We start from the raw sequence: 24,254 nt of genomic DNA, 5'->3' as shown, positions 1-24,254 counted from the left end.
TGCACCTTGTCCCCTTGAAAGTTTAAATAAGAAAATTCCTACAAAACAGATTTGAATCGAACTGTTTAGTGTAGACCAATGTTTTACACCAGCAATAATATTCCATTAGTCACTAAAAAGTCAGAACATATTATGTTACCCACGAAATATAATTAATAATTAACCATCATAAATTATTGCTACTTGGTCTAAAAGGATTTTCTAAATTTCCAAACAATGTTCAATAAGCGATACAACAAAAACAGTTAGTTAATACATCTATACACAAAATGTGCTTCTACTTGAGAATTCCCAAATCAAAATCCTAATTAAAACCCCAATTTTAAAAACCCTAATTTGAAACCTAATCTCTATTTCAGAATCCCAAACCCAAATTAAATTTGGTGAATTAAAGGGGAAAATTTCCACCCCTACTTGGCATGATCCTCTTAAGCCGGCTCGTCATTTTTTTTACAAAAATGCTAAGGATGCTCTCTTATTTTTTATATCACCCAGTTACAATTAGGATTCCGCCTAAGATGCTATTGTACGTAAGCAAACACATAAATAAGTTAAATAGAACCTTTCATTATAGTTCATGCAATTTTTGAATTCCTTCATTTGTTTTGTTATAAGAGAACCATAAAATACATACAAATCGCAATTCTAGAAAATATAATTATACATCAACAATGCTATTCTTACCACATTAATATACCATATTAGTATACCACATTATGTGGCATCTGATATGGCTGTCCACATCATCTAAATTAATTATAATTTAATTTAAATTAAAAACTATTTAATAAACTAATAATAAATAATAAATCTGAAATTAAATGTTAATTGGCATAGGAAGAGCCTTCTGATTGCCTAAAAACCCGTAGAATTCACACGTCTACTTCATCTCCTTCGCCACGCCGTCAATCTCAAATTGCTCCAACCTAATCGAGTAGTCGAACTCGTCGTCAACCTCCACAATCTTGACGTCGGCGGCTGGCTGTCTCGTTCTTCCAGGTCGAGTCTCGCACGCAGCGGTAGTGTCTCGAGCAGAGCCTCCACAATCTTGACGTCGGCGGCTGGCTGTCTCGTTCTTCCAGGTCGAGTCTCGCACGCAGCGGCAGTGTCTCGAGCAGAGCCTCCTGAAGAAATCTGAGGTCATCAAGCTCAATTCAGACTCTAGAGTACGAGACCAAGGCGTGTCGAGCTTGAGCAGCGCAAGGTCGCGATCAGGGACAGCTTCGAGGAAACCGCCTTGACGATGTCATCTTGTCGTCGCACAACGCGAGGTCACAATCTGGGGCTTCTTCAAGTGACCGTGGAATTCGCGGTTTGGGATTGAACGATGGGTCAGATCCAGTACTCCGAGAAGTATGATGAATTTACGAGTACATGTGCGCTCGTTTCTGCTTCGTTTTCTTTACGAGTACACCACCATGTTTCCTCCACGAGTACACCACCATGTTTCCTCCAAATATCCGCCGAAAGGCACTAGTTTCGGCTTAAAGGTAATGTTTTTGAAATCTTGTTATTGAACACTGGGCTCTAGTTGAATCTTAACCTTAATTAGGTTCTGTATATTGTCAATTTTAACTTTTAATTAGGATTTAATAATCTGGCTTTTGTAAGACATTTCAATTGGATATTCCCATCATTTAATTGGATCTCTTTCGCTGGAATATGCTTGAATGATGTTGTGGTCTCTTAGAATGCATAGAATCTCCCCCTTCCCCACTGTTTGTTTTTATAACAGAGTGTCAATTATCTTATGTATTTTCTTTTTAGATTTGTTTTATTTTGATGCATGAGCATGGACTAATTGTAGAAGGGAAGGTTTGATAAACACAAGTGCTACTGGATCATATGCTTGTTATCTGCAGGCAAGGCAAACCACACAAGTTGGTGATTTAATGAAGCTGTCGTCAAAACAGTTTATTTCCACAATTTGGGATTCCCTAAATGTGCCGTTTACAAATGGGGAAGATAGCAAAATTCTGATTAGACTTGGAGGAAACATGGTGGTTTTAGGTTGCAGGTAATTCTTTATCCCAGCTGGATACATCCTTCCATTGTTATGCATTCTGTTGAGCTTTTGGATTGGATTTGTATATAACCATTGTGGAGTTGTGGAATCAAATTTGTAGTCCTCGGTTGCGTTTGCTGTGTTTATATTTTGTGAACTCTCAGCTTCTTTTGTTGGTAATTTTGGTAATCATAATTGTTTAGAACATTAGTCATAGTGAATAAGCATGTTCCTTAGTTTTCCCTCAATTTTCCTTAGTTTTCCCTCAATTTCTCAGTGACAATGCTTTGTTTTTCTCAGTCACACTGATTCATAGTCTCACAATCAGCATGATCATTCGTTTTCCATCAATTTTATCAGTGACAATGCTTTGTTTTTTGAATTACTAGCTCATTTCACTTTTGTGTTGTATTGCATTGAAATAGTTTGGACATTTATGCTTCTGCAATTACAAGGCCGTACCTTTCTGAAGCTTGGGAGGTTAGGGAGAAGAGGAAGATAGAGAAGCCATTGATGAATTGGAGGTTTCCTGCATTGGAGAATGAAATTGACATGAAAGACAATCTTAAATGGTGGGCTTATACTGTTGCTTCTACAGTTAGATGACGAACATTATGGTTCTAAGATTTTTTGTACTTTTTTCTGGTTTGGATTTTGCTTCAATTTTTTTGACACTATTTGTATACAGTAGATGATCTACCATGTCAATCAATATTGTTCTACAACTTGTAAATGTGAATAAAAAGTATAAACATTTCCATGATCAGATTATGAATATTTGTGCTTAACTTCCTCTGCATTCTTCTTGAGCTATAAGCGTTGCTGCAAGATTGCAAGATTGAATCTTGGAAGAAATTGGTTTCTGGTTTATAGCTTTAGAAAGCGGTGTTATGATATAGGCATTTTGTTTTTCAATTTCGTTGATTAAACATATGCTCCTTTTAAGAATTTGATTAAACTCCGCTTTCAGTACAACAAGAATTAGAAGAGCAACACGTCTGCATACTGGTTGCTGTTACAAAATATTTGAAATGCATTGAAGTCTATGTTTAGAAGACATAGGATCCAAAACCACAAAAACTCAAACTGCATAAAGAAATTGCTTTCATTATTGCTTCCATTGCTTAGTTGAGCTCTTGGTCATCATTTCCTCTTGAAGTAGAGCTATGCATATTGTACATACTATAACCTCCATTCCAGTATGGATATTGTTGACCCTAAATAAAGAGAAAAAAAAACCATAAGAACTACATATAGAGCATTATACTATGTGATGTAAATAAATATTTAATTAATTTCAACAAAAGGATTATATGCATCCTCTCAATGTTTACCTGGACATAATTTCCATGCATAGTAGGATAACTTATATTTCCAATCTCAGACTCTTTGTACGACGGGTTTGGATGACTACCTTGACTGAGTCCCAATAACAAAGCCATGTTTTCCTACAATAGGTAATATTTTTTCAATAGCTAACACAAAAGCAATTCAAAATCACTATCAATAGGACAAAATGCACAACTTACATTAGTATGGGGAAAAATAGGATATTGGTTTGCAAGCATGCAAACTTGAACTCCTTGTGTAAGATGAGAATGCTAAATCCCAAAGAATAAAAGTAATTACAATTACAAAGAGTATGTAATTACAATTACAAAGAGTAAGTATAGTAATTATAATGACAATGATTATTAACTAAGGAAAAAGATAACAAGAAGATCAATATATTTATCGCATACCTCCACAACAACATTACTCTCTTGTGTTGCAACTATGTTATCACTTCTACAAGGAGGTGGGCCATCAATATGGCATATCGCATCACTTTCTATGGATTTCTACAAAACTCGCAAGTGAAGCATGTTATGAACTATCAACTTATTAGTTATATAAAACAAATATGTTTGTTACCTGTGTTCCTTCCTCCTCTGTATTGTCTTTACAAGATGTAATCTTTTTCTTTCTTCTTTTGATTACTTGCTCACTCTTGGATTGTTTCCTTTTTGATGGTGGACGACTTTTCCCTCTAGCTGACAATGGCGTAAGTATACGCTGACTTGGGTTAGAAAGAGGATCAGAGTTCATATCATTAGGTGACTGTGGTGTTGGTTGAGTGCTTCTAGCCGCTCTGTCATGTTTACATATTTGCTCCTTTAGTTTATGCATCCATCTCACCACAAGCATACACTTATCATCAGAATCATTGGCTAATTCCTTAATGTCATCAAAGGTTTTCTGCATCTTATCAGGTCTTTGTGCTTCAGGTGTACCGACCCAATTACAGTAACTTATCCTAACCCTTGTGTGGCATCTTTTCACATCCTTCCTCCATCTCCGAATGATATACTTATCCGGTATAAAGTCAATGTCACGATTAACTAAAACATAAAGCACGTGTCTACATAATATACCTCTAAACTCAAACTTGCAGCAATTGCAATTAACTTCAATCTCACTCTCGTTAAACTGGACCTTGAAAATGACAGTCTTCTTTTTTTTCTCCTTGATCAGCATACGCTCAGCTATTTGGTACTCCAAAATTGCATTATCAGTTTCAACTGAAACCCTATCACAATACATTATACTTGTCAATTCCTTTTGGAACTCCTTGAATTTTGAAATCGTGTAAACAGCTTGAACTTGCTTTTCCATGTCATAATGAGTTGCACAACGAACATTTGAAGAGAAAGAATCAGAATCTGCAGAGGCCTCTTTTAGCACCTTACTCCTTAATGCATTCTCATATTGCTCCACAAATTGTTTTAAAGTAGTCTTTGAGTTCACATGGCCATCAAAAAATGCATTCATGCTCTCACTCCTTTGTGTCGTTGACATTCCAGCCCAAAATTTATTTTTCACATACACAGGCACCCAATGATGTCTCTCTGCATACAAGCTTCTTAACCATTTACGTGCTTGCTTTTTAAACTTATATTTTCCAATCATCTCAACCCAACGTTCTTCGAAATCTTCAGAAGTCATTGAGTCATAAACAATGTTGCCTAACGAAGAGCTCATGGACTCATATTCCTTATAACTTTTGAGCTTATCAGGAACCTTTTTCATTATATGCCACAAGCACAACCGATGTCGAGTATTTGGAAAAACAACTTCAATCGCTTTTTTCATAGCTTTGTCTTGATCTGTAATTATTCCACATGGAGCATGACCAGACATACAAGCAAGCCAGGTCTTAAACAACCAAATAAAGGAGTCAGTATCTTCCCTTGAAATCAATCCACATCCCAATAAAATTGATTGCCCGTGATGATTAACTCCCACAAATGGAGCAAATGGCATATCGTACTTATTAGTCAAGTACGTTGTGTCAAATGTTACAACATCACCGAATTCTTCATATGCTGCCCTACTCCTTGCATCTGCCCAAAATACATTTCTTAAACGACCATTTTTGTCTAAATCAATTGCATAGAAGAAATTTGCATTCTGAGCTTGCATGCTTACAAAGTAGTTTTGAACTGCAGTGGCATCCCCTTCTCCAAGTCGTAAGCGCCTTACCTTTTCAATATAATTTTTACAGTCTTTTTCTAAACACTTCATGTTCTCATGCCCCCCAACTTCAACCACCACTGAATTATAACTTTTGTTGACCCTTATTCCAGCTTTATCATTCACTTCAAGCTTCTTTTTTACAGAAGAACTAACTTCCCCAAAAACACTTCCAATAACGAGTTTTTGTTGGACTCAACCCATGATTATGATCAAGCTTTACAGAATTCACTCGCCACTTCTCACCCAAGTATAAACCTGCCCTTAGTTGAGCCTTGCAATCATTTTTTATACTTGGATATGGCTTAAGAGGATTACTTGAAGTACTTTTTGATGTACCTGATCGAGCGCAACACATAGTAATATACCTCAATTCTCCATCATCTCCCTTTGTTGATGATCTCTTTATCACTGGAAATCTTGATTGTCTCCCATATTCCTTGTAATATGTAGCCACTTGATCTGCGTTGTCAAAGATCATTCCAACTTGAGGCTCTTGGACCTTTTCTTCCACATTCATTGTGTTCTCCATGTTAGTCCCATTATTTTCAATTGCATGAACCCCATTGCTTTCCGCTTCAGTCGCATCAGAAGTTGCTTCAATTACATCATCTTTTTCAATACTTTCATTAGAAGTTTCTATTGTATGAACCCCATCGCTTTCTGTTTCATTACAAGAGCTCACTTCAGCTACATCATCTTCTTCAGTAAATTCATTAGAAGAACTCCCTGTTCCTAAAACATAAAACATAATTATACAAGTTTATATATTACACCATACTATCAATGTAAATACACTAGCCATATGTGCAAGTCTCTTAATTATAGTGTATGCACTGCAATGGCTGAAAAAACAAACCTCACAACAAAATTAAGTGTTTTAGATAGAAAAATTAAATTCTACAAAATTAGAAAGTGAAGAGTCCTTGTCGTAGGAGTTCGACGGTGCACCGAATCAAGCAAAGAGAGTAGCTAAAACAGAAAGTTTCCATGCGGAAAAATAAAATGAGGAGAAGTTCGTACGAGGCGAATACAGAATTCATGGAACCTCTTTGTTGACAATCACTAAGGAGGGCATTGGATAAGCTAATTAACAGCCTATAGGTATAGACTAATATCTCATAAGACATAGAAAAAATTGTAACTTGCTTAAAATTATTATGCAGTAGAAATTTCAAGGAAAAGAAGAATTTAAACACAGGCAATGGAACACAAAGATCAGATAATTAGATACCAAGATTTTGAAAGAGTTGCACAACAAGGTGACAATATGACCGAGTAGCAGAAAAAAACAAAAAAAGGAAATCTCAATTGCTTACAAATTTATAAATATTGCACTTCTTAAAAGTTTTTAAAAGTTATATCCCACTTCGTTGAAGTTTTTAGAGATAAAAATATGTATGTGCTTGTTTGTATGCATGGGGTATATACATTTATATCGAGTGGGTTTCATTCAAACCGTTCTGTTTACTCTATTAATCTCAGAATTACAGACCTCCAGTAAATGGTATATACAAATTTTCCAAGCTTTTCATAAAAGAAAAATGAAACTAAAACTCCAATTTCTTGAATCAAATTAACAGATACGTAGAACCTAAATGCCAATAAATAATAAAAATAATTACCTTCATATACGGGGCTGCTAATAATCATTACGTGGTTAGTGTCCTCCAATTTTTCAGGTTCGTCTTCAGCCGCCAGTGTCATTGTTCTTCAGGAGGCTCTGCTCGAGACACTACCGCTGCGTGCGAGACTCGACCTGGAAGAACGAGACAGCCAGCCGCCGACGTCAAGATTGTGGAGGTTGATGACGAGTTCGACTACTCGATTAGGTTGGAGCAATTTGAGATTGACGGCGTGGCGAAGGAGATGAAGTAGACGTGTGAATTCTACGGGTTTTTAGGCAATCAGAAGACTCTTGACGTGCGAAGGAGATGAAGTAGACGTGTGGATTCCGCCTAAGATGCTATTGTACGTAAGCAAACACATAAATAAGTTAAATAGAACCTTTCATTATAGTTCATGCAATTTTTGAATTCCTTCATTTGTTTTGTTATAAGAGAACCATAAAATACATACAAATCGCAATTCTAGAAAATATAATTATACATGTAAGCGAACTCAATGTTGTAGTTAGTTGGCGACGTAAAGATTCTATATTACCATGCAATATGGATCAATGATAAAATTGATTCTTAGCTTGTTTTCGGGGACGGAGCCACTATAGGCCTAGAGGGGGTGGATGCCCCCACTCAATTTTTTTTTTTTTTGGGTGCAGAAAAAATAAAATAAAAATTAAACCCTATATGTTAATTGGTATAAAGGGAAATGTGCTAAGGAGACTCTTCCAAAAGTGGACATCTCCATAAACTTTCCGTCACCTCATGTTTTTAGTACAATCACTGTACCAACATCATTAAACATTGTGCCAAAAAAACATGAGGTGGTGGAGAGTCTCCTTAGCATTTCTCTTAGTATCAATATGACTGACTTCGCCAACAATGATTCTAAGTGTTTTGTATAAAAAACATTATAGATTAATATATAAGTGTTTGTTTAGTAAATTTTTTTAGCTTTTTAATTGTAACTTTGTTGTTTGAGGATGCCCCCATTCATACAAATCTCTGGCTTCGTCCCTGCTTGTTTTGTTGTGGATATTAGAAGTTAATTAATGTAAGTATCTTAGCTTGTTTTGTTGTGGATATTGGAAGTTAATTAATATAAGTATCTTATTTTGTCAAATTATTTGACATAAAATATGGACACAGGAACAACCCCGTCCTCAGCAAAAACCTTTTTCATAAGAACCAAAAAAAGAGGTGGCATGTATAAAGCCACTGAATTTCGCCTGCTAATAAGGGTGGATAGGACAAGAGAGATATAATCAAGATAGGCGTTCCAAGCCAACAAGGCTTTCCACTTTGAAAAGGGGTGGGGGAAGGGGGAGAACGTTTATCGTACACACTTTACCCCTTCTTTGCAAAGAGACCATTTTCACAATTTGAACCCATGACCTTTCAGTCACAACGGAGCAACCTTTATGTTGCTCCAAGGCTCACCATCAACTAATTAATTACTTAGCTTTCTTATTATAGGCTAAGGAATCCTTTTCCTACCCTTTTACGATTTAAGTTTTCTGTATTCCATAATCCTGAACAAAAGTACATACAATCCTTGTTACAAAATGAAATAAAAATAAAGGACACAATATCCTTCCTAAAACATGACTCTAATAATTACAAAATATTTACATTCTTTTTCTCCTAAAATATAGACTTACGCCAATACTTCCCCTCAAGTTGGAGCATAGATGTTACACTTGCCCAACTTGATAAGTGAGTCATCGAACCTCCTACTACACATGGCATGCGTAAGGATATTTGCAAGTTGTTCCTCTGAGTTCACAAACGGTATTGACACAATCTTCTTTTCTAGCTTTTCAATGATAAAATGTCTATTAACCTCAACATGCTTAGTCCTGTCATGCTGTACAGGATTCTCAGCTATTTCTCTAGCAGATTTATTGTCACAATTCAATTTCATCGCCTCCTTCTGTTTAAAACCAAGACCCTAAAGCAACTTCTGTAGCCAAAGGATCTCATACACACCACGTCCTATACTCCTATACTCGGCTTCGGCAGATGACCATGATACCACATTCTGCTTCTTGCTCCACCACGTAACCAAATTACCTCCAACAAATGTGAAATACCTAGATGTAGACCTTCTGTTAGTCATATCACCTGCCCAATCAGCATTAGTAAATCCCTTAATCCTCATATGTCCATGATGTTCATATAAAATTCCCTTCCCGGGCAGACTTCAAATATGCAAAGATTCTCATTATTGCTGCCATATGATCCACACTTGGTGAGTGCATAAACTGACTAACTACACTTACGGCATAGGCAATATCTGGATGAGTGTGAGACAAATAAATCAGCTTCCGCACTAGCCTTTGATATCTACCTTTGTCAACCGGTTCCTGATCTAGATAAATCCCCAAATAATGTTTCTATGTGATGGGAGTGTCCACAGGTTTACGTCCCAGCATGCCTATTTCTTTTAGTAAATCCAGAACATATTTACGTTGAGACAAGAAAATGCCTAGATGATCGGGCGACTTCCACTTCAAGGAAATATTTCAAATCTCCCAAATTCTTCATCTCAAATTCAGTTGCAAGACTTTGTTCTAATTTCATCATCTCCTCCGAATCATCACTAATTATTATCTTGTCATCCACATAAATAATTAAGGTCGTCACTTTACCACTTCTCCGTTTCACAAATAACGTGTGATCAGAGTGACTTTGATAATACCCAATCCTCCTCATAACTTAAGTGAATCTACCAAACCATGCACGAGGTGATTGCTTAAGCCCGTAAAGTGAGTTTCGCAACCTACATACTCCGGTTTTCCCTCCGGCATTATACCCAGGAGGAAAATCCATATATACTTCTTCTTCTAAGTGCCCATGAAGAAAAGCATTTTTTACATCAAAATGTTTCAGTCGCCAATTCAAATTTATAGCTAAAGAAATAAGAACTCGTACTGTATTCATCTTTGCTACTGATGAAAAAGTTTCCTGATAATTAACACCATAAGTTTGTGTATAACCCTTTGCTACTAACCTTGCTTTATACCTATATCCACTAATCCGTTTGCCTTGCATTTGATTGTAAAGACCCATCTACACCTAACCGGTTTTTTTCCTTTTGGTAGCTCCATTACCTCCCACGTATTATTTTTATGCAGTCATCATTTCTTCATCCATTGCAACAGCCCATTTAGGATCCTTTAAGGCCTCCTCAACTGGGGTTGGTGCTTGGATTGCTTCCACATTATTTACCTAGGCTTGACGTTCTGGTGCAAGGTACGAGCATGACACATAATTAGCCATTGGATACTTCACTTTTCCTTCCCGAGAAAACCTGTTAGGTGGAACACCATGATTTTACCTTGGCGGCAACTTATGCGTACTCATAATATTATCCAAATTAGTTACATGAGCATTAATTGTACTTACCTCATGAATATTCAGAGAAGACACATTGGGTGGCACTATTGAGCTTGAGAGAGAGGGGGTACGGGTTCAGTAGCTGCTGGTTCGGCAGACTCCTGCAGATATTCTGCATCATACTCGGCAGACTGTTGCCAAAAAGCATCAACTGTTTTGGTGCCCAGCAGCTGAACATTAGTCTAATTTTTGGCAGGCTGTTGCTGAGAGCCTTCACTGTCTTCACTGTCTTCATTCTCGGTAGTGTCTTTCCGAGAGCCTTCACAATTTTCGTTTTCAACGCACGCTCCCCCTAAGCTACATATTACATTGTCTAGTATCTCCAACCACCCAAGATCACCACTAGTATTCTCCCCTGGTGATTAGAAGGTGATGGAATTGAAGCATGAAAATACTCGGATACCAAGAAAGTAACATCCATGGTCACATACATATGGCGAGTTTCAAGGTGGTAGCACTTATACCCTTTTTGTTGGGGAGCAAACCCAAGAAAGACACACCGGAGAGCACATGGATCTAATTTACTATGATGAATTTTGTGAATATGAACATAGGCTACACATCCAAACACATGAGGAGTGAGAGTATTAGTGGACACTACGGGAACAAATTCTATCAACACTTGGAGATGTGTACGAAAGTGCACAACCTGGGATGGCATACAGTTAATCACATACACGGCATATGTAACGACTTCAGGCCAAAACTGTTTAGGCACAGACGCACCAATAAGCAAGGCACGAGCAGTTTCCAAGATATGACAATTTTTCCTCTCAGCAACCCTATTTTGTTGCGGAGTATATAGACAAGTGGTTTGATGAATAATTCCACGATCTTGTAGAAACCGGGATAACTCAGAATTTATGTACTCTCCACCCTTGTCAGAACACACAAATTTAATATCAGAAGAATATTGAGTTTTAATCATTTGTTGAAACAGACAAAACACATCACAAACCTCACTTTTATTTTTCAACACATTCAACCAAGTCATACGAGTGCAATCATCCACGAAAGTAACAAACCACCTAATTTCTATAGTAGTACTAACAGGGGAAAGCCCCCACACATCAGAGTGTACTAGTGCAAACGGAGAAGATCTTCTATTCATACTTGGAGGGAATGAAGCACGATGACTTTTGGCTAAAATACATACTTCACATTTCAATTCTGAGTTTTCAATACCACTGAATAGATAAGGTAATATATGCTTCAAATAACCAAACGATGCATGCCCCAAACGACGATGCAATAATAATACCTTCTGTAGATTACTATTATGTGACGCATGAACCAAATTAGCTCTTCCAAGAACCACGTCATCCACATAATATAGCCCATCTTTCTTAGTGCCACGCCCAATGATCTCCTTTGTTTGAATATCCTGAAGCAAGCAAAATGAAGGATATATTAATACAACACCATCCAATTGTTTGGTGACTTGAGGTATAGACAATAAGTGATGGGACAATGAAGGAACCAATAAACAATTATGTAAGGGAAGAGAGGTTGTAAAAGACATTGTTCCCGATCCAACAATAGCAGCAGTAGTACCATTGGCAGTTGCCACACACTTCCTATAAAGATCTTTCATGGACTGAAACAAAGTTCTATCATACGTCATACAATATGTTGCACCGGAATCTAAAATCCAACCGGTATTGGTCATTGTAATAACAAATGAGACTACAGTACACGATAATTACTGATATGCAACAATTATACCAATACGCAGTAATTGAAGTAGGAAAGCACGATGACAAGTATACAATACTGCTGTGACAATTCTCTATATCGAAAATAATCAGCAGCTATTACTTCCTCTGATGCAACACTCACGGAAAAGACATACCTCATGGTTTCATAGCAATAGCGAATTGCGATTACAAGCAGCAGCAATTGTAAAACAAACACACCAATACACAACACAATTGCAAAAGCACATCACCTCACATGCAATATCCTTCCTAAAACATGACTCTAATAATTACAAAATATTTACATTCCTTTTCTCCTAAAATATAGGCTTACGCCAATATAAATCATCCAATTATAACCCTATAGTTTTACATGGTATTAGTTTTCTAAACCCTAGCATAAGTTGTTTTTTATCTTGCCACAAGCAGATGGTATTATTCGCCATTTACAAAAAAAAAATCTACTCTTCATCATCCAATTTTACTCTTAGCTGAGCAGTTCACCGCCTGAACTTTTGTCCAATTTGTTGACCAACTTGATCCATCCATATTCGTGTTCATATTCTCATTCTAAAAACCAAAATTAGAGAAAGATATTTTGCCTTATTTGAGGGATTGAACCAACAGAGCTAATGGAATGAAACTACAAGTATTGAAATGTAACAAAAGAACTACAAGGACGGAAATGTGACTGGAAAAAAATAAAGAAAAGAGATTACAGAACAAAACAAAAAATTTAAGGAATTGTTATTAATATTCTAAAAATCTTATTTTACACTTCTCACAAGTATATTTTTCTTTATAATTATAGAAAATTTAGAGTGCAAAATGAGATTTTTGAAGTGCCAATAACAATTCCCAAAATTTAATAAAAAACCATATATACCTTCCCACATATAATTTCTCATCTTGCAACAAAGACACAAGAAGTACAACTAGCAAAAGCGACAATAGGTTAAAAGTTGATACAAACGATGATCCACGTAAATGTACAAATCATGTCGTCAGAGTCACTACGTGTCCAATTTCCACAATTTCTTGCATCGCATGACACAAAAACATGGACAATACTTTACTTTGATACTGGATAAAATGTATTTCACTTTCAATTTTCCCTCTTAATGCTGCTTTGGAACATTGGTAAAATACTAAAATTAGCCAATAATTTCCTTCTACTAGTGGATTTTCACAAACTTGGGAGAATAAAATGTAAGTGACCTACTTCATGCAATCTGCGCTTTTGGGGAGAGAGAGAGAGAATTTGTGGATTTGGATTGATTATTTTTCAGTTGTGAAACTGGAATGTAGCGCTTCCTCAACACGTGATGGAGAAATTTTTAATTGTGACGGGAACACGAGTGGTATACCACGTGTTTTTATCTAAATGGTGGGAAATTTTATTTTTTAAGTTATTAACTTTTTAACACATATATCATACCATTGTATAATAACACGTGGTGTACCACCTCGTGTGTCGATCACACTGAAAAATCTCTCTACCCACTAGTACGTTTGGGACCAAAACCATGCATGTAGTCTTCTTCTCTTAAATTACACGTAGGGTAGATTCTGTTTAGTTTTTGGCCGAAACTGAAAACCAAACCAAATTTACTATTCGATTTGGTTTTTTTTTGCAAACATAAGCTTTATTTCTATAGCAGTGGAAAGATGTCCACTTCACTAATTCATAAATGAAAATAGAACAGTAATATCCATCAAAGAACAAATTAACTATTAACAAATTAACAATAGTATTGATTAATTTGTTCGAAGATCAAACAAATTAAACCTCATAGTATAATTTTACTTATTTCTGTTGGTCTAGCTTCTTAGAGTGCTAACAGTACTAATGCTTAAACAAATTAAACCTCATAGTATAATTCTACTTATTTCTGTTGGTCTAGCTTCTTAGAGTGCTAACAGTACTAATGCTTAAGTTCCCATCTCAAAGAAACCCCTACCATCACTATCTTTTTGTTTTGTTTTGAGAATTTTATCTGAATTGAACTGAAGGGTAACAGTAGTCGAGGACAATTTGACAAGGGCAGAAAAAGTTGAGAAAACCCTATGGACATAACACTGGCGGTGAATCTGCCATGGAAGCTTACAGCAATTCTAATCACTCAAAAAGCAATGCTATTCATTGGACAGCATCTACAAGGGATCTTAATTTGCTATAATAACTAATCAAGTGAAGAATTCACATACCGGGAACTTTCAATTAACAAAATACATAAAATTTATGCAAGTACTTGCCGTGGGTAATAAAAATGGAAAACTAACCAAAACACCCTCAAAAGTTTCACTTTAATCATCAGGACAAAACTTAGCAAAAATGCCAATCATGCCCTTCACACATCCATACAAGATTGCTCAGCAATTTCAGAAAATTTTTGCATGCCAAAGATAAGGTGGCAAACTTTGCAGCAACCAAGACAATATGGATTCACGTGGCCTTCAACAGCTTTCAGAAACAGTGCTGACAGCTTTCAGAAACAGTGTGTTGTCACCATCAAAAAGTTGTAAATATTGAAAAATTATTTTGTTGTTTAGGAATCAGTTTTTGTATATAAGGGAGCATTTTCTCCCATACAGAGGACACTTGAATACCACACACATATCTCAATATCTGAAAACACCATACACTCAAGCATTCGTAGTCTTCATAGCATCCTTGTAAACACTTCTTTGTAATCACTTTCTTGTAAACAACCATCTCTGTAAACATTCCATATATCAATAAAAGTTCAAGTGCACATATTCAAGCAATCTTCAAGTCTTAAGTAAGTTTTCTTTTCCTTCTTTAGTGTGTTTGTTTAATTAGACTTCTAGTTCAAAACAGGAAAACACTATTGTGATTATATTATTAATCTGCTAAACTGACGATCATACTTTGTTCGAGCACTCTGTTATAGTTGAATGCTTGCCATACAAATAACTAGACATTAACCAGGGTACCTCTGAGTTCTTTGTACCTCTGAGTTCAGCCTTTAAGGCCTTATACTTGTACTGTGAGTGGCCGTCATGCTGAAACATGTCGAGTTCCATGTGCAAGGTTCTATGTCTAGTTGTTATAATGGTCATCTGACTATTTAACCGTGCATGCTTTTCGAATTTGGTATCAGAGCCAAGTTTAGCATTTTAATAATATGATTATAATAGTAAAGTACATTGAGGACGGAAGTCATTAAAGCAACTGATATCACACTTGTTTATTTTATATGAATAACAGATATTATTGTCCCTATAGACCTTGTCAACCACAATTACCAGGTATTTATTGTCCTAGACATCCAACTATAAATAGCATAAAGAGAAGATTATCATTTATATCCAAAAGAATTAGCAGGACATTGAAGAAGCAAAAGTTTTATCTTGGTTATCTTGAACATCCTTCATTTATTAGTAAATATAATAACACTGAAGTGCAGCATAAAGTTTTAGAAGCAAAAAGAGTAACTGACCAAGTTTTAGAGACCCTGAGTGAAGAAAGAGAGGTTCTAAGAAACCAATTAGCTGTAACTTTAAAGAAAGGTAGACTATAGTATATGATAGATTATCTTAATTTAGAAATTAGTGAACCCCAAAAAAGAAAAATAACTTTAGACCAAAATAGTTTAGTTTGTTATTTTCCATCAAGAAAGCATAATCATATTTTGCACAGTGAAGAAAATCTGCAAGCCAATAGTATTATAGATCTTATTATTAGTCAAGCAGAAAATATAAAATTAGAAAATAATAAGTATAATCATTTGTTAAGCCAATTGTTAGAACATTTTCAGAAAAATTCCATAAAGATAATTAGAAAAAATTTAGATTATATTACATCTCAGTTAGAAGATAATAATAAAAATATTCAAAGGTTTCCTAGCAAAAGAGAGATAAAAGAGCTTGTTGACCTCATAGATAGTAAGCCAAAGCAAGTAGAACTTAGGTCATTAGAAATAGTTGAACAACTAAAATTAGAAGTTCAAAAAATTCAATTCGTACAAAAGGAGTTGAGAGAACAAGTAGATAAGTTGCATAATAAAATAGACAAATTATTAGTTTAATGACAGATTCTAGAACTAGCAGAAAATATATTCAAGCTTTGAAAGAAATTAGTAAATTAGATAAAGAACCAATAGGATTAACAGATTTTTCAACACAAGTATCCAGTAGTAATATTCCCATTAGGCAAAATAATTTGATTATCCAATTAGTTTTAAGTCTAGCTGAAAAATTAGATCAAGTTGAAGAACAAATAGCAGAAATAAACCAAGTTTTACATAACGCATCTTCATCACTTCCACCATCCTTGCTAGATAAATTAGAAAATTTAACTTTGAGTGCAAATAATAATAGAAGACCTAAGCTAAATCCTTTTGATAATAGAAAATGGAACTCTTTAGGAAAAAAGGAAAAGAAGTAGTTAGAGCAGAAGATATTTATCCAAATGAAGAAGAAGCACAAGAATTTATTCGAAGAGGTTTTGAGAGAACACAGAAAAATAAATATAACTTGTATCAACTAGGTTTATTTGAAAACAGAAGTAGAATTGTAAGCAGCATCAATCAACATGAAGTTAGTTGTATTGATAAAGAAGTCACACTTAATCTAATTAGTAAAAAAGCAGTTACTCATTTGAGAAAATCACATTTTAGTCAGATTCATATAGGAACAATATTAATTGGAATAGCAGGATTAACTAGAGCACAAGTAGGTACAAAGGCTTTAGTATACATATATGATGATAGATGGGATAATCACCAACAAGCAGCAATAGCAACAGCTGAAGTAGACTTAAGTTCAAACTTAGCAGTCATAGGTTGCATTCCAAATTATGTTATGACGATTAATGAATTTAGTAAATATATTAAAGTGAGCATAAGAACAAAAAATTATAATATGAAAGGAGAATATAAAAATTTGTGTATTAGCTTAATGTATATAGGTAAAGTGTCTGATAGATATAATCATAAGTTTAATTTAGAGTTTCAAAATTTAATTCAAACATTTGGCAGTAAGCATGTAAATATGATAGAAGCAAAACCCGTAGATAATAGCTTTTTAGAAGGAACTCAGTGGACATTGCCCAATTTACAAGTAGCACAAAATAGACAACCAGATAAAGTACAAATATATGAAACTAGTACAGGTCAAGCAACAATTAGGTTTAGTAATTATAAACAACTAGAAAAAATAGAAGAGGATGAGAGTGAGATCGAAAATGAGAATATACATATGGCTTTTGATAATCTAGATATTAATTTAGTTGAGCAAAACTTTGATCATATTGTAGACAAGCTTATAGAAGATATTGATCATTTAGATGAAGAAAAGTATTTAGAAAAATATAAGACATATGATTTAGGACTACATAAAATTTCAGATGAGGAGATGAAAAATTTAATCTTAGAAATAGGAATAGAACATATTTTAGGATCAAAAGAATATAATAATTTATTAGAATTAAAAGAAGAATGTAATCCAGCAGAAGAAAGTAGTACATCAGGAGTAGAAAATCCAGGACAAGCAAGTAGAACTGATCAACAATTTTTGAGACCAACAAATGAACATTATAATGAAGGAGCAAGAGTAGACCACATAGAAGAAAGCATGATAAAACCTAGAAAAAATAGGATTCCATATTTGAGAGGGTTAGAACAAATTAATATAGCTGGTAATATATTAAACTTAGACAATGTAGATCCACAAGATTGGGAGAGAACAATTGAAAGATGGGAAAAATGTTGCGTGCATGCATCATTGATGTTAGATTTTAGTAATTCACAAAATATGCTAGATTATTTTGAGCATACTTTAGATGGTTTAGTTTTTGATTATTTCCAGTCATGGAAAGTCCAAAATCCAGAACAGCATCAGGCAGCTAAAACACATTTTAATATTGATGGTTTTGTTACTTTGATTAAACAAGAATTTTTAGATCATAATAGATTAGATGGCAGAAGTGAACAAGAGCAGAAAAGAGCAATTAGAAATTTAGAACAATTACAAATTTGTGATTTACAATATATAGCTGAATATACCACTGATTTCTTTAAATATTTAGGTAGAACAGGTAGAATTAGTGATATTAATTTATTAGATACTTATATGACAAAAATAAAAGGACCAATAGGAGAAAAGATTTGGAATGAATGGCAAAAGCATCCAAAGAAAAATGATATTGCAATAGGACCTAGAATTCAACATGTATACGATATACTTAGACAAGAGTGTAGTCAAATAAAAGTTAAGAGACAAATTAGGAAACAATTTTACATGAGTTGTAAAAACATAGATTTACCACAACAGTATGGTTGTCATAAGAAAAATAAGCATAAGAAAATACACAAAAAGAAATATAAGCCATATAAACCCTACAAACAGTATAAGAATTTCAGTATAAGACCTTCAAGAACATATAGGAAGAGAAAATATATTCCAAAACAATTTAGAAAAAGAAGTGGCAGACCTTGGATTAGAAAATATAAAGCACCAAAAGATAAGAGTGATTGTAAATGTTATTCATGTGGAGAAACTAGACATATTAGACCTAAATGTCCAAAACTATGTAAACAGTCAAAAGAGAAAGTACATTTGATGGAGTTACTTAAGATAGAAGAAGATGAGGATATTCAGTCAATATACAGTTTAGATAATTTAAGTGATAATGAGAGTATTTATAGTATAGAGAGTATTAACATGGTAGATTCAGACTCAGAAGATTCAAGTAGCACAAATAGTGATTTAGAAGAGTATATGTGTGCCTTCATAGAAGAACAGCATGAAGAAGAATATAAATACATTAATTTAGGTTGGCCAGAAAAATGTCATAAGTGTAGTAAATTAGTTGCAAATAAATACTATAATACATATTCAATATTGTGTGAAAATTGTTATAATAATAAGTTATTAGAAATTAATTCAGCAGAATCACAAGAAAGTACTGAAATATTAAGAAATGTTGTTTATAGTATAGAAAAGCCAAAAAATAGTTCTTTAATTACCATAAATTGTGAAATAGAATTGGCAAAAGAACATAAGATACAAACAACAGCTATGATAGATACAGGAAGTACTAAGAGTGTTATAAGAGAGGAGTTAGTACCAGAAAAGTATAGACAAAAATTAGCAAAACCAGTGAAAATAACGCAGTTTGATGAAAGACCAGTCTATTTAACACATTGCATTAATAATGAGTCCATTAAAGTGGAAAAACAACAATTTAATCTACCATTAACATTTGTCTCACCAGTAGGATCATACTCATTCATTCTAGGTTTAAACTTTTTGAAAAGTTTACAAGGTTTTTTATTTATGAACCCTAGCATAACATTTTTCAAAAGAGGAATTACAATAACTGACCAAAGTAATACCATAGAAGCATACAAAAGTATAAGTATAGAAGAATCTAGTAGTCAAGACAATTATTATTTGGAAAATTCAAAAGAAAATGATGAGCATAATAATCTAAAAGAGTTTGAGTTTGATGAAGAAATATTTGAACACGAATATCCAATTATCGATGAAGGAACCCGTATAGAAATCTTACAGTTAGACAGACCAAAGAGTTTAGAAGAATTGTTACAATTAGCAGAACAAACTAGGATTATAGGAAAAGACCCACAGTTACATTGGAGCAAAAATAAAATACTAGCAAAATTAGATATAATTAACCCAGATTTAACCATTAAGACGGCTGATATGCCTTGTAGTCTAATAGATAAACAAGAGTTTGAGCAGCAAATAAAAGAGTTGTTAAATTTAAAAGTAATTAGACCTTCTAAGACCAGACACAGATCAGCAGCATTTGTAGTAAGAAAACATTCAGAGCTAAAAAGAGGAAATGCTAGAATAGTTTATAATTATAAGAGATTAAATGATAATACATATGAAGATAGTTATAAGTTACCAAATAAAGATGAACTTATAAATAAAATTCAACAAAGTAAATATTTTAGTAAATTTGATTGTAAATCAGGATTTTGGCAAATACGATTAGCAGAAGAATCAATTGGGTGGACAGCTTTTACTTGTCCAGAAGGACATTTTGAGTGGCTTGTTATGCCATTTGGACTTAAAAATGCTCCATCGATCTTTCAAAGAAAGATGAATCAAATTTTCAAGAAATATGATAATTTTTGTAGTGTTTATGTAGATGATATTTTAATACATAGTAAAAATCGAAATGAACATAGGAAGCATTTAGAGATAGTTTTACAAGAATTTATTAATAATGGGATTGTGATTAGCAAAAATAAAATAGCATTAGAAAAGCAAGATATAGAATTTTTAGGAATGTATATCAAGTCAGGTACGATACAATTACAAGATCTAAAAAGGTATTAGAATTTCCAAACAAATTAGAAGATAAGAAACAATTACAAGCATTTTTAGGATTGCTAAATTATGCAAGAAATTTTATCCCTGATTTAGGAAGAAAAATAGCAGTATTACATAGTAAAACTAGCAAAACGGGACAAAAATATTTTAATAGTGAAGATATTAAATTAGTTCAAAAAATAAAAGAAGAAATTACTAAACTTAAGCCATTAACATTACTATTAGATGATAGTTATAAGATAGTCGAAACAGATGCTTCATCATTAGGATGGGCAGGTATACTATACCAGAAAAAGCATAGGGAGTCTCCAAAGTCTGACGAACAAGTTTGTAGATATTCCTCAGGAAAGTTTAGTGATGTACAGTCAAGATTACCATCAACAGATTTAGAAATTTTAGGGATAATTAATTCACTTGAAACATTTTCTTTATTTTTACATAATGAAGTATTTACGATTAGAACAGATTGTCAAAATATAGTTTCTCATTATAACAAGATACATGCTAATAAACAGGCAGCCCGAAGATGGGTTAATTTTGTTGATTCAATTACAGGAAATGGTTTTAAACCAATTTTTGAACATATAAAAGGTAATAACAATACATTAGCTGATATTTTATCAAGATTAATTTGTTGAACATGTATGGAATATCGTGGACCATCATCAGCAAATAGCACAAGGCCGCAAGGCAGAAGAGTTTCTTTCAATGGCATGATGATGCACCATCAACCTCCACCATTCAGTGGATTTCAAAATAGCATGAGCAGACCAGCATCACCACCAGTACCCACGTTCAACTTTAATGGCAATATTGTTGAAGGAATCAGAAATCCAACTCTGAGATACAGGTCAAGGGTACCGGGGCTTTCTGATAGGCAGCAGGTTCTCTTAGATAATTTCTGGAATATCCAAATTAAGCAGTCAAGCATGAGGTTAGGTCATGAAAAATTAATTAGAGCCTTGGAACAAGAGTTTGATAGCTTTAATTTTAATTTCCACTAAAACCAGCAGCATATTTATTCTCTTGAGCACAATCTTCAAGCCATTTCTAGGGACCATGAGTCATTACTTGGTAAGTTCACCAAAATGAACCAAGAACTCCAATCTCTTAGAATGCAGCAAAAGGCAAGTGACACCTTGAAAAGAGAATTAAAAATAGGTTTAGAAATTGATCAGCATAAAGGAAAAGAGGTTATTGAACCCATAGAACAAGAGGCTAATGAACCCATAGAAGAAATTAAGATTGAGCTCTTAGAAGAAGACGTTGAAATGGAGCAACATCAAAGTAATGATCAGCATCAGGTTCTGAGTGACAAAGAAAAACAAGAAGAATATGAAAGTTTTCTTAGAAATATATCTTCAGACTTAATATTAGACGATGTTTTATTAGAAGAAATTTCAAAAGCAAAACTAAGAATAATGCCAACAGATATGCAAAATGAGATCTTGAGCAGAGCATCACAGTCCATGAAAGAGTTACAATTACAATTACAATGCGCCTTGTATCAGTCCATCTTTGATCCAAAACCAGGGATGGATATTATTACAAAGATGTATCCTCCATGTCTTTGTGATAGTACAGAGAATTGTATTTGTAAACCAGAAGTTAGCGTAGCTGTGGCCAGGATTGACATGAGAGATTTTAAATCATGGCATTTTAGTTATGAGCATCAGAAAAAGCATAATGAGGTAGAAGTCACCCCTGTCTTACTATTAGAGTTTGGTTATCTCGATAAAATATTTATTAACCGTATTTCTCAACTAGAATCATTTCCTGAAAAGCTTATTAAAGTAGCAGAAGACTATCTAGAAAGGTGGAAAGAAATTTGCATAAGTTTTATTAGTAGTCCTCCAGATTGGTATGTACACATGCATAAGGAGAAAACTAGGCATATAGCCATGATCAATGAAGAGTCCTTTAGACTAAACCCTATCTCCTCACATAGGTGGACTCCTTCATACAAAGATATTTTAAAATTTAGAGGGATCCAAATGTTTGCTTTAGATGAGTTTGAAGATTTTAGGTATGATATGGTACTAGTAGCAGAAGAAGAAGAGATGTATATTTACAGCAAGACAAGAATCAGTCATCAGCCTTATTGGAAGCCCCAAAATTTCAAAGAAGAAACAGCGGAAATATATTACAAGGTGAAAGAAGATAGAGAAAGAGATGCGGAGCTAGTAGAAGGCGATGAACAGTATTGGAATAATTTGTCAGAAGAAGAGCTGCATAACATCGACAACATGATGGAAGCCTGAAGAACTAGCTGTAAATTAGCATAAGATGAATAACATCATAATGTATTTCCAGACAGAAATGTCAACATCGTTGTGGTCCGCATGTAATGGCATAAGAGTAAATAAAGAGAAGAGTTTGATCTATTATAGACTTTTCATACATAAAATGTCCTTATGGTTAAGAATGAATAGTACCAAGCCCTTTTCGTTAAAACTCCCTAATAAAAAATCATAGATATATTAATATTTCAGTAAAAAGTAATACTTGCATGAAATTTATTGGTATCACACCGTGTACACAAGGGGTTGAGTAGAATTATTGGTATCACACCGTTTATACTTGCATGAAAATTATGCACGTCGTAAACAATTGTATACATGAGGCTGAGTAGAATTGCAAAACGATGCCGTTTTATAAACTTCGGTTTGGTTAGGTTTAGTTCGGTTTCCAAACCCTTGAAATCGAAACCGAACCAATGGAAGTCAGTTAGTTTGGTTTTTTTAATTCGATTCAGTTTTTTTTTTCCAGTTTTCGACTTTGATTCGGTATTCTGTTTGTTTTTTTTTCTTTTCAATTTTTGGTTTTTCAAACCTACCCTTAATTACATGTGTAGGACCATGAATGGTCATAACTCCGTTCCATTTATCGATTTTTCTCCCCTACTATTAAGGGCTATTTCCCAAAAAAAAAGGAAAAAATAAACTAAAATTGGGGCACTTATTATAACACATTCTAAAATGGTAAAACCCAAACTATAAAGGGCAACTTGGCTCGAAAATGAAGAGCTCCTGTGAGAAAAGAAAGAAAGAAAGAAAGAATAAAAAAAAAACTAATTGGATAATAAACGAAAAATTTTATTCGGAAAAATCTCTTTTCACACCTAACTGTAATATTTTTGTTACTGAATTCTCTATTTTGCACTTATAATATGGAAGAAAATGACCTTATATAAGCCCCAACTACATCGAAGGCCACCACTTTCCGACGGCTTATTCACCGCTGGGGTCTTTTGTTGCCGGCATCTCCTCATCTACCTTTTAGATAGTTCTTTTTGTTTTCCATTAGAAGTGTAGTATTTATAATTAAGTTAAAAGGGTGGAGGACTGATCAATTCTTAAGGAACATGAAGAGCATACATATCAGAATTTCCAAAGAGAAATTGTCAACCCTACTTCAAGCCACTGAAATTAGTTGCAAAGTTGAATATAGGATATGGTGGAGTCGAATTCAGATGATTGAAAAAGGTACAGGCGTTTCTACTTCATAAATTTCCATTTAGTCATGAATTGGTATTTGATGACTTCATCCAATTGTTGGAGAATAAGCTTGTTGATGAAGATTGCTTGGATTTCAAGACTTCTGTAAAACTCCTAGTTATAGCTTGAACACTTGGCTGCCATGCACAACTAAGATTAAAACATCTTAATGGCTTGTATTGTGCCACCTGTCTTT

The 24,254-nt window shown here is 34.2% G+C and overlaps 3 protein-coding genes across 6 annotated transcripts; 1 reads left to right on the top strand and 2 right to left on the bottom strand.

Moving 5' to 3' along the window:
* The first annotated feature begins 589 nt into the window (after window positions 1-589).
* LOC103445080 (uncharacterized) lies at window positions 590-2,771 on the top strand. 4 transcript variants are annotated; one of them, XM_029107315.2, is made up of 4 exons: window positions 848-999; window positions 1,083-1,490; window positions 1,863-2,017; window positions 2,431-2,771. In XM_029107315.2, the coding sequence occupies exons 2-4, from the start codon at window positions 1,356-1,358 to the stop codon at window positions 2,609-2,611; spliced, it is 471 nt and encodes a 156-aa protein (XP_028963148.1). In that variant the 5' UTR covers window positions 848-999; window positions 1,083-1,355; the 3' UTR covers window positions 2,612-2,771. The 4 variants fall into 4 exon arrangements, 2 of the variants coding, with proteins under 2 accessions (XP_070682151.1, XP_028963148.1); XR_003775655.2 differs by having other exon boundaries at window positions 590-1,490; window positions 1,808-2,017; XR_003775656.2 differs by having other exon boundaries at window positions 590-1,490; window positions 1,768-2,017.
* A 358-nt stretch (window positions 2,772-3,129) lies between these two features.
* Window positions 3,130-5,569, bottom strand: LOC139198156 (protein FAR1-RELATED SEQUENCE 5-like). Its single transcript, XM_070826424.1, has 5 exons — window positions 3,920-5,569; window positions 3,748-3,846; window positions 3,535-3,606; window positions 3,340-3,453; window positions 3,130-3,222 (listed from the first exon to the last, which is right to left on the bottom strand). Exons 1-5 carry the CDS (start codon window positions 5,567-5,569, stop codon window positions 3,130-3,132), a joined length of 2,028 nt encoding a protein of 675 aa, XP_070682525.1.
* Window positions 5,541-7,270, bottom strand: LOC139197945 (protein FAR1-RELATED SEQUENCE 6-like). Its single transcript, XM_070826049.1, has 2 exons — window positions 7,144-7,270; window positions 5,541-6,253 (listed from the first exon to the last, which is right to left on the bottom strand). The coding sequence occupies exons 1-2, from the start codon at window positions 7,223-7,225 to the stop codon at window positions 5,670-5,672; spliced, it is 666 nt and encodes a 221-aa protein (XP_070682150.1). The 5' UTR covers window positions 7,226-7,270; the 3' UTR covers window positions 5,541-5,669.
* Between the last annotated feature and the right edge of the window lie 16,984 nt (window positions 7,271-24,254).

Source organism: Malus domestica, chromosome 08, assembly GCF_042453785.1.
Source record: "Malus domestica chromosome 08, GDT2T_hap1".
Taxonomy (NCBI): domain Eukaryota; kingdom Viridiplantae; phylum Streptophyta; class Magnoliopsida; order Rosales; family Rosaceae; genus Malus; species Malus domestica.
The sequence above is the reverse complement of the archived record's forward strand: the minus strand, read 5'-3'. Positions and strand labels throughout refer to the sequence as shown.

What these genes read in the sequence shown, in the direction of transcription:
- LOC139198156 (XM_070826424.1), bottom strand. Translation starts at nt 5,569, where the DNA reads ATGAAGTGTTTAGAAAAAGACTGTAAAAATTATATTGAAAAGGTAAGG. An exon ending in CAGAGGAGGAAGGAACACAG is followed by an intron (nt 3,847 to 3,919) that starts GTAACAAACATA and finishes CGAGTTTTGTAG; the next exon opens with AAATCCATAGAAAGTGATGC. An exon ending in AGAGTAATGTTGTTGTGGAG is followed by an intron (nt 3,607 to 3,747) that starts GTATGCGATAAA and finishes TTTGGGATTTAG; the next exon opens with CATTCTCATCTTACACAAGG.
- LOC103445080 (XM_070826050.1), top strand. Translation starts at nt 1,356, where the DNA reads ATGATGAATTTACGAGTACATGTGCGCTCGTTTCTGCTTCGTTTTCTT. An exon ending in GCACTAGTTTCGGCTTAAAG is followed by an intron (nt 1,491 to 1,862) that starts GTAATGTTTTTG and finishes TGTTATCTGCAG; the next exon opens with GCAAGGCAAACCACACAAGT. An exon ending in ATGGTGGTTTTAGGTTGCAG is followed by an intron (nt 2,018 to 2,430) that starts GTAATTCTTTAT and finishes GCATTGAAATAG; the next exon opens with TTTGGACATTTATGCTTCTG.
- LOC139197945 (XM_070826049.1), bottom strand. Translation starts at nt 7,225, where the DNA reads ATGACACTGGCGGCTGAAGACGAACCTGAAAAATTGGAGGACACTAAC. An exon ending in TAGCAGCCCCGTATATGAAG is followed by an intron (nt 6,254 to 7,143) that starts GTAATTATTTTT and finishes TTTATGTTTTAG; the next exon opens with GAACAGGGAGTTCTTCTAAT.